The sequence below is a fragment of the Microcaecilia unicolor genome, chromosome 1, assembly GCF_901765095.1.
Source record: "Microcaecilia unicolor chromosome 1, aMicUni1.1, whole genome shotgun sequence".
NCBI classification, from domain to species: domain Eukaryota; kingdom Metazoa; phylum Chordata; class Amphibia; order Gymnophiona; family Siphonopidae; genus Microcaecilia; species Microcaecilia unicolor.
This window is the reverse complement of record NC_044031.1, coordinates 452,743,769-452,754,630: the sequence shown is the minus strand read 5'-3', so window position 1 is coordinate 452,754,630 and position 10,862 is coordinate 452,743,769. Positions and strand designations below refer to the sequence as shown.

Here is a 10,862-nt window from a genome sequence, read left to right as displayed (position 1 = left end):
TACATTAATGTTTTTTTTCCTTATTTTCCAAGTTTATGTGTATGCATGAATGTAAAATGAAAATTCATAAAAAGAAAACATGAAAATTTGAAATTGTTTTATTAAAGTAATTTTCAGCACTATATAAAAATTCTATGGCACATGCCATTTTTCTGTATAAAAACAGCAATATGGTCTCCCTGTCATGTACTAAACTTTCAGCTGGTTATAGCTAAACTACATCTGACATATTGAACTTGTTTTTTTTGTAAAGCTGGATTATACAGTATCCCAATCCAGCCACACTGAACAATGCTGGGTTTGAAACAGTATTCATATTGTTATATACTACATTTCTCTGTGGTTGTAATTACACTTTTTTCCAAATAAAAAGATTTAAATATAAAGCACACAGAACGATCCACACAAGTACAACTTTTTGCTTAGCACAACAGAACACACTACACAATGTTATAATGGCAGGCTTTTTTTAAAACAAGAATATCTGACCACACAATAAATAAATCCCTTTACACAAACAAATAGGACCTTATTTGGCAGTCAGTAATAATGGCAGGCTTTTTAAAAACAAGAATATCTGACCACACAATACATAAATCCTTTTACACAAATAGGACCTTATTTGGCAATTAGTCAGTAGTACTGTTGCTATAAAAGCAGTATGTGAGGGCACTACTTATGAAACACAAAATACTAACAGACTTGATATACCAATGCAACAGTTTGTTTGTAATTAGCTACTAATCTAAACCAGAATTTTAGGAACGTATGTACAACATTAAACAGCCATCTCCATCTTGATAGCAGGATGAGGGCTGTAGCCTTCAAGCTGAAAATCCTCTGCTTTAAAGTCACTGATGTCTTCAACCTTGCGATTAATTTTGAGCTTTGGGAAAGGTCGTGGTTCCCTCAGAAGCTGTAGTGGAAGATAAAATAAGATTCATGTGACCTATGAAATTTTTTTTTCGTTTCTGGGTTTCTTGAAACAGTAACAAAACAAGGGGCCCTTTTACAAAGCTACTGCAGTACCCAGCAGTAGTGCAAGGCAAATCAGCTCTACCGTAGGAGGCAGTAAGGGCTCCCCAAGGAAATGGCCATGCGGCAAGTGCTCAACTTACCGCACAGCCATTTCTGTAAAAAAAAAAAAAAAAAATCATCCTTTAGCTCACTGCGGTAAAGAGGGGGCGGGGCAAACACACACGGACACCACCACAGGGGTCCTTTTACCATAGTTTGGTAAAATGATCCCTCAAGTACACGAAGTTACTGGATTACATGTCCTCTACAAAATGTGTTACTTGGACCCAAGAGGCTTCCACAGATAGTGCCCTTTAAGGGAACACCAGAAGAGGAATGAAATGTTCTACCTTGCAGAAAGCAGTCCAAAGAAGAGCAGAAACACGTCTAATATGATAAAACGCTTTTTGTACCACGCTGTAAAATGTCCCTACGTGGCCACATTTCGCCTCACTAGAGGCTGCGTCAGAGGCTAAAACAGCTACTGCAGTCCCAAAGGGCGCACACATACAACAGAGCTGAAATCCAATAAAAGAAGCAACAATCAGCCTTGCAGCTCAAAGACTGATCGAAACACAGGAACTGTCTCCTTCAAGAGAATGAGAGAGACAGTTGCTGTCTTTCTATCAACACCTGTGTTCTGCTCTTCTTTACACCACTGACTAAGAGGACAATTACATTGGATGCTTGGTGAATTGCAGGAAGATCATTTGCAACATCCAAGAAGAATGAGCTCAACAAAACAGCTCAGCTCTCCAAAAAAAAAAAAAAAAAAATTTGTACAACTTCAGACCTGTTATTACACAAATGGTAGAGGCCCAGTTAATCGTTGGCTAACTTTGTAATCTGGGCTCCCCCTACGCTATCCCACCCTAAGTCCCAACACCCCCCCCCCCCGGATCCCTCCCACCCCAGTGCCTCCTTACTCACCTATGGCCTACCGGAGAAGCCCTGCTGGTCCAGTGGTGAGGTCAGAGCAGGAGCAATCCCCAATTGCTGCTGCCCATGTTAGATCTGCTGGCACCAGAGATCATGGCAGCCATTTGAAAGCAGAGCTGGCATGAGCAATAGCAACTACGGATTGCTCTTGCTCCAACCTCACCATGAACCAGCCCTGTACACATATGCAGGTACTTTCTCTGTCCCTAGAGGGCTCAAAATTTAAGTTGTAATTTTTGTACCTGGGGCAACAGAGGGTTAAGTGACTTGCCCAAGGTCACAAGGAGCTGCAGTGGGAATCGAATTCAGGTCACCAGGATCAAAGCCTGCTGCACTAACCATTAGGCCATTCCTCCACTCCAGACTTCTCAGATAGTCGCCAAGGGGCCTACGGTTGGTAGGGTGGGTGGGGGAGGCTGGAGTGGGAAAGGGAACTTGATAATACCGCCTTTGAGGTTTTTGCAACTACATTCAAAGTGGTTTATATATATTCAGGTACTTATTTTGTACCAGGGGCAATGGAGGGTTAAGTGACTTGCCCAGAGTCACAAGGAGCTGCAGTGGGAATCAAACTCAGTTCCCCAGGATCAAAGTCCACTGCACTAACCACTAGGCTACTCCTCCACTCCGCTTCTGTATAGGGATTGGTTCTAAGAGGTACACAGCTCATGTCCTGGCCTTTGATAGGGTGGGATAGAGTGGGCAGAGCCCAGATTACCAACCATCAGCTAATCCTAAATGTGTAAGGTAGAGCTGGGAAGGGGCAGGTATGCTGTGCAAGTCTACCTATTATGACAACCGGTCAGTCCCAACTAAGTTGGATAATTGAGACTGCTGTAGACTCACTGGTCAACTCACATGAAAGAGCTGGTAGTGATGGGTAAATATTTACATAAAATGTCCCCACACACACACACAAGACATGGTAACATTTTGTGTTTTTTCACTCACTGATAATAGTATGCACTATTTGGAAATACTGCACATATTTCCTGAGGAACCACCACACATGTGTAAACTTAGGAAAACTATCAAACCCTATCCACAGGAACTGATAAATGAAAATGGAAATAATTTCTGTAAACATGGGGAAAGTCAGGAAAAATGTTTTCTGGCTGCCTATCCCTAAAACCTGGGCTGTAGCCATTGTGTTCAGCTGCCTATGCCACACAAAATGAACCCTCCCACACATCTGCACCAAGCAATAATCAATATAAGGCCATTATCCCACCATCAATGTAAAAAAAAGTTCCTTGCCTAAAGATAAGGTGACCGCTAAGGGGAGAGAGGAAAGCCTCTCAGAAAATAGTTAACTATAATCGCTCAGAGGACAGGAAGAGATGAAAATTTTAAAACCAGTAAGACAGTTCTGTACTGCTAAAATGTGACTAACAAATCTATATCCAGGGGCCAAACTAAACCAGTGCTAGTTTTATTCAGTTGCATGGAAGTATTTCCATATTTAAGTCCCTAAGAAATGCCTAACTACAACTCTATGCAATGGAACAAGGGAAAGAAGACTGGCATACTTTTGCCCCCTTACTATGGTCACCCAAGGTATTGTGAAAACGATTGAGATTTGGACAGCTCATGTTATTTCCAGTAGTTAGAAGTGAGTTACATTCAGGTACAGTAGGTTATTTCCCTAGCCCTGGAGGGCTCACAATTGAATTTAATACCTGAGCCTATGGAGGTTTAAGTGGCTTGCTCAAGATTACAAGAAGCAACAGTGGATCTGAACCTGGTTTTCCTGGGTTTTCAGCATGCTGCTCTAAGCATTAGGACACGAGAGGGTCTAATATTTACTGTATACAGGAAAACTTTCAAACCTTTTTATGTGGGTGGGCAGGCTCAAAATGTCAGATCCCCTCTCGTCCCATGCACTTTGGTAAAAGCTGCATGGGTACTTTTAGCTATGGCAAGAAGTTGGCAGGAATAGGTTTGGGGAGGTAAAGTACGCCCGGAGCTTTTGCTTTGAAAGCCTTGCATATATTTTCCACCTGATCAAAAAGCAGGTGAACATGTACTTGGCTATTAGATATCTGTTCTGTAGCACCAGACTGATTTTCAAGAGAAATTTTCGTTTTGAAAACTTGCAAACTCATAGGTAACAGACTTTGTTGTTGACTTGGGGTGTGGGGTTAGTTTTTTTTGTTTTGTTTTTCAAGGCATACATGTTCAAATCACTCAGACTTATGAAATTCCATAGGTTACTACGGAACTTTGTAAGTCTAAGTGCTTTGAAAATAAATTTCCTCATAGATTAGGGGCTCTTCACATTAGCACTTCATTAAAAAAAAATAATAAAAAACTTTAAATACTAACCTGAAGTTTTAATGGCTCAATGTGGTTTACATAGACATGAGCATCTCCCAAAGTATGGATAAAGTCACCAGGCTAAAAGATGGGAAATAAAAATAGCATTATAGTGCATTTCTATAGATTTCATAGAGCACTCATTTCTTCTTTATTACCCACAGCCTTAAGTAAGCTTTCATATTTGAAATTAGATAACTGTTCACATAATTGCAACACAGCTCAATGAAAGGATCTGTTTAAATGTACACAAACATTATAAGAGGGAAGCAAGTGACTTAGGGGGCCTATGTATGTAAGGCTCTCCTCTTTCTCCAATACTATTTAAATGTCATAATGGCTCTGCTAGGGGGGAGACTTGAGTCTATGGGATTCCATTCTTTTATTTATGCTGAATATGTCATTATTTACATTCCCGTATGAGATAGCATCCGTGGAATTCTCCATACAATTAAATTGGGCCTTGACTTAATGGATTCCTGGGCCTCAATCTAGGCTTAAACTAAAATCGGGGTAAGACTACATTTTTGGTATTAACCAGTCTGTTTAACCATGTACCCTTCAGCAATTTTAGCACCGACTGCATTACTTATCCTTGGAAACGCTTAAAATATTGGGGGGGGGGGGGGGGGGGGGGGGGGTTTGTTGATCAGCACTTATCTTTTGAATCTAAGGTGTCCTCTATAGTCACTAAATCTTTTAGGGTAAGGCCCTGGTTTTCAAAAGGTATTTTCAGGTTACTTGTCCAGTCTCTAGTCTTCACCCAATTTGATTATTGTAATTCTATCTACGCTGGTTGCAAAGAATGTGTTTTAAGGAAGCTTCAAACTGCCCAGAATATTATGGCCAGGTTAGTCCTGCATGCGCCACGCTTTAGAAGGGCTACTCCACTGCTAATTGCATTGGCTTCCTATTAAAGCTAGGGTTGTTTTTAAGCTCTGTGCATATTTAAGACTTTATATGGCACTGCCCCAATTATATGTTGCCCCTTGTCACTTTGCCTTCTCGCAATGCTACCTATGGTGCAAGATACTACCTGCATCTTCCATTTTCCTACCTGTGGTCTATAAGTCAATTTATTCTGCTACTTTCTTACCAAGGTATTAAATGGTGGAATTCCTTGCCAAAATATATTAGATTCTAGCACAATTATTTAGTTTTTTGCAAGTTTGTGAATCGTTCCTTTTTAAAAAGAAATGTTGATGCTATTGCCTAGTTTTCTCCCCCTCCCCCTATGCATATATATGCATGATTATTTCCTTTGTTGACATGTGGGATTATGGTTTTTATTTCATATTTTGTACTGTCTTCTTGTAGCTAGGCCACCTTTTTGGTGTTTGTGTTTCCAGGGGTTTTGCGCTATTTTTCACAAGTTCAAGTCACTTTGCACTTTAGTAGGGACCTGAATTTGAAATTTTAACAACTTTATGGTATTTAAAAAAAAAAAAAAAAAAAAAAAAAGTTTAAGAATAGGAGCCATTATTAAATCCTAACCCACCATGAAATATCTTTGGTACAATCAGTGGAATGTAGGTTTTGATTGCTCAATTCTCCATAATTTCACTTTTTGCATTGTCTATACACTCTGCACACTGTGAGACATGTTTTTACTTCTCATTACTTTACCATGGAAGAGTTGAAATTTTATTTAATATGCTTATATATCTTAACACACTTCTAGGTGATTTACATATACATATATATACACACACACACACATATATTTGTGTTAACACATACAGTATTAAAAAAAAGCCATTGTAAAGATCACATTCTTTAGATTGAAACTAAGAAAGGAAACAAATCCTGGTCTTGTTGCAAAGAGTTCCACAGCTTTGGCCCCTTAACCAAAAAGGGTCTCAGTTACTGACTTTCAAGTATTATCCAAAGGAGGAAAACTGAAGACAGTTTTAAAAAATGTCTATAGCTGTTAATAGTCAAGACAGGTATTAGAGGGGTACGAGGGTAAGAGCATTTGTTCAACTGTGGAATCATGTTCTGCTGACTGACAACCTAATGACTAACCATTCTGAGTATTACAGAATATATATCTATATTAATAAATCCCACCTTGAACATTCTGAAGCTCACTTCAAGGCAGAGAAGCACAAAAATCATGTAGTCTTCATAGGCTAGGACCAGTCACCCTCACTCATAGACCCGCCCTCAGCCACGCCCCATCTGTACATAAAACGCTACCTCAACATTCTGAGGACAACCTGCTGAAGCCATCTGCAAAATCCCTAAACAGTTCGTAAGTTCATGGTGGTGAAGCCATCCAACTCACCATGTCTCTCTGCCCCGCCCTCGAGGGCGGAACACAGAGAGTAAAGGGATCCATAAAGGCACCCCTACCAACTGGCAACCCCCTCCAACAAACAACGACCCAGGCAGGGGGAGTGTTTCCGTACTCCTCCCCCTGCCTAGGAATCGCTACAGACTGCTGACAAACTCCCCAAACACACGACCACAAAAGCCACCCGCAACCCCCCCACACATAAACACACATACACACACACAAAACACACGCACACACACACAAAAAAACACACAAAGAAACACAAACACACACAAACACAAACACACACAAACACAACCACACACACACAAACAGCCTCGACGGTGGACCTCTAAGTGCCCCCCCCGCCGCATCGCCACAGCAACCTGTGCAACGGGGCATCAGAAAGCCCCTACCCCCTTCCCTCCTCGCCGCATCACCCAACCCCTCCCCCACCGCTTCACCATGCCCCTCCCCCCCCACATCGACCGCCTCGCCACCCGCAATCGCTAATACAAACTCTGTCCAGCGGCTGCTGCTGCTGCTTCTATTCAGCAGCAGCAGCCCGTACATAAAGAAAACAAACAAAAAAACAACCTCCTAAAACGCACCTCCGTGGAGAACCATCTCACATTGGCTGACGTCTCTGCAGCCGCACCTCCTCACCCCTCAACGTCAGTGCCCCTGCCGGAAGACCTGGAGAAACGCCGAGACGTCAGAGGGGAGAGGAGGAGCGCATGCTGAGACTTCAGCCAATGTGAGATGCTTCTCAACGGAGGGTGCGTTTTAGGAGGATTTTTTTTTTTTGGTTTCTTTATGTATGGGCTGCTGCTGCTGAATTGCAGAAGCAGCAGCCGCCGGACACAGTTTGTATTAGTGGTTGCGGGTGGCGAGGGGGTTGATGGGGGGGAGGGGCTTAGTGATGTGGCACGGTGGGGGGGTCGGGTGATGCGCGAAGGGGGGGACAAGGGGGGGTCTCGCTGGACATGGGTGGCTGGAAGGAAGCAGGGGGAGGGGAGGGTCGCTGCACATGGGTGGCTGCAGGGGGGGGCAGGGAACAGGGAGATAGGGATGGGGCTCCACACACCACATGGGTGCCTGCAAGGGGGACAGGGGATACGGGACGGACACTGCAGGGCGGGCAGGGGGACAGAAGGGTTGGTGGTCATCAGGGGGGACAGATGGGTCGATGGACATGGCTGTCCACAGGGGAGGAACAGGGAAAAAGGAGAGGAGTGTCCTCAGACATGGGTGGCTGCACAGGAGAGGAGGGTCGCTGGATATGGGTAGCTGCAGGGGGGGCAGGGGGACAGAAGGGTCGCTGGACATGGCTGGCTGCAGGGGGGACAGGGGAGAGAGGAGGGACACTGCACATGCGTGCCTGCAGGGGGACAGGAGGGATGCTGAGGGGGGGGGGGCCTGAGACCACATGGGTGGCTGCAGGGGGAGCAGGGGAGACAGGAAGGACGCAGCAGGGGGAGAGGAGGGTTGATGGGCATGGGTGGCTGCACATGCCTGGCTGCAAGGGGGCAGGGGAGAGGGAGGGGGTGAGGGGGTTCCTCACACCACACACGCAGTCACTCATTCTCTGTCTGCCACATACACTCTCACTCACACACTCACTGTCTTTGTCCCTCTCTCTCACACAGTGTCACACAGAAACACAAACACTGTCTCTCACACACTCTCTCTCTCGCACAAACACATACACTCTGTCTCTCTCTCTCTCACATTCTCTCTCTGACACACACGCTCCATCTCTCACACACGCTCATTCTGAAACATACACTCCAAGGAAAACCTTGCTAGTGCCCGTTTCATTTCTAACAGAAACGGGCCTTTTTTACTAGTCTGTACATAAAACGCTACCTCAACATTCTGAAGACAACCTGCTGAAGCCATCTGCAAAATCCCTAAACAGTTTGTAAGTTCATGGTGGTGAAGCCATCCAACTCACCATGTCTCTCTGCCCCGCCCTCGAGGGCGGAACACAGAGAGTAAAGGGATCCATAAAGGCACCCCTACCAACTGGCAACCCCCTCCAACAAACAACGACCCAGGCAGGGGGAGTGTTTCCGTATTCCTCCCCCTGTCTAGGAATCGCTACAGACTGCTGGCAAACTCCCCAACCACACGACCACAAAAGCCACCCGCAACCCCCCCCCCACACACACATAAACACACACACAAACACACAAACACACACACACAAACACACACACAAACACACACATACACACACACACACACACACACACATACAAACACACATACAAACAAACACACACACATACATACAAACAAACACAAACACACACAAACAAACACAAACAAACACAAACAAACACAAAGAAACACAAAGAAACACATACAAACACACACATACAAACACAAACAAACACATACAAACACAAACAAACACACACACACACACAAACACAAACAAACACATACAAACACAAACAAACACACACACACACACAAACACACACACACACAAACAAACACAAACAAACACACACATACAAACATACACATACACACACATACAAACACACACACACACAAACACACACACAAACACACACATACAAACATACACATACACACACATACAAACACACACACACACACATACAAACAAAACACACACACACACAAACAGCCTCGACGGTGCACCTCTAAGCGCCCCCCCGCCGCATCCCCACAACAACCCGTGCAACGGGGCATCAGAAAGCCCCTACCCTCCTTCCCTCCTCGCCGCATCACCCAACCCCTCCCCCGCCGCTTCACCAAGCCCCTCCCCCCACAGACCGCCTCGCCACCCGCGACCGCTAATACAAACTCTGTCCGGCGGCTGCTGCTGCTTCTATTCAGCAGCAGCAGCCCGTACATAAAGAAAAACAAACAAAAAAAAATCCTCCTAAAACGCACCTCCGTTGAGAAGCATCTCACATTGGCTGACGTCTCTGCAGTCGCTCCTCCTCTCCCCTCAATGTCAGTGCCCCTGCCGGAAGACCCCGGAGAAACGCCAAGACGTCAGAGGGGAGAGGAGGAGCGCATGCTGAGACTTCAGCCAATGTGAGATACTTCTCAACGGAGGTGCGTTTTAGGAGGATTTTTTTTTGTTTGTTTTCTTTATGTACGGGCTGCTGCTGCTGAATAGCAGAAGCCGCAGCCGCCGCACACAGTTTGTATTAGCGGTTGCGGGTGGCGAGGGGGTTGATGAGGGGGGGGGGAAGGGGGGGTCTCGCTGGACATGGGTGGCTGGAAGGAAGCAGGGGGAGGGGAGGGGAAGGTTGCTACACGAGTGGCTGCAAGGGGGACAGGGGATACAGGACGGACACTGCAGGGCGGGCAGGGGGACAGAAGGGTTGGTCGTCATCTGGGGGGACAGGTGGGTCAATGGACATGGCTGGCCACAGGGGAGGAACAGGGAAAAAGGAGAGGAGTGTCCTCAGACATGGGTGGCTGCACAGGAGAGGAGGGTCGCTGGACATGGGTAGCTGCAGGGGGAACATGGGGAGAGGAGGGTCGCTGCACATGCCTGGCTGCAAGGGGGCAGGGGAGAGGGAGGGGAGGGGGTTCCTCACACCACACACGCAGTCACTCATTTTCTGTCTGCCACATACACTCTCACTCACACACTCACTGTCTTTGTCCCGCTCTCTCACAGTGTCACAAAAACACTGTCTCTCACACACTCTCTCTCTCTCTCTCGCACAAACACTGTCTCTCTCTCTCACATTCTCTCTCTCTGACACACACGCTCTTTCTGAAACATACACGCCAAGGAAAACCTTGCTAGCGCCCGTTTCATTTCTAACAGAAACGGGCCTTTTTACTAGTATATATATTTTACCAGTGGTGCCTAAACCTTTGCACATAAGTGGCGGGGCGGGGGGAAGGTTAGACTTTACTGCACTTTGATTTACCATAGATAGGAGTCGGCAACCTGTAGTTTCTTGGGTGCTCCCAGCGGTAGTCTTGCACTACCACCAATAGAGATCACATTTCCTTATAGATGACAAGTATAAAATAATCAGACCATATAAGCTGCTCTTACCTTCAGTCCTGTCACATGGGCAATCATGTACGTGAGTAAGGCGTAACTAGCAATATTGAAAGGCACACCTAATCCCATGTCTCCTGATCTCTGGTACAGCTGGCAGGATAACTCGCCGTTAATCACATAGAACTGGCAAAGGGCGTGGCACGGAGGCAAAGCCATTAAAGAAATGTCTATGTAACACAAAGCCACAGGGGGAGTAATCAGAAAAGTACAGTAAAAATATTCATGTGCTCACCTAGC

The 10,862-nt window shown here is 45.4% G+C and overlaps 1 protein-coding gene across 2 annotated transcripts in view; it reads right to left on the bottom strand.

The window, feature by feature from the left end:
• Positions 1-454: 454 nt before the first annotated feature.
• The window catches only part of TYMS (thymidylate synthetase), a 48,281-nt gene continuing 37,873 nt past the window's right edge, over positions 455-10,862 (bottom strand). The window contains exons 5-8 of one of the 2 annotated variants that reach the window (XR_003943193.1): positions 10,617-10,792; positions 4,282-4,353; positions 618-916; positions 472-528 (exon numbers count right to left, since the gene is read on the bottom strand). Coding sequence is in view for 1 of the 2 variants with exons in the window: in XM_030212959.1 (XP_030068819.1) it covers positions 779-916; positions 4,282-4,353; positions 10,617-10,792 (386 nt within the window). In the remaining variant the exon portion in view is untranslated. Of the gene's footprint in view, positions 917-4,281; positions 4,354-10,616; positions 10,793-10,862 lie in introns of both variants that reach the window. The other variant, XM_030212959.1, reaches the window with a different exon arrangement.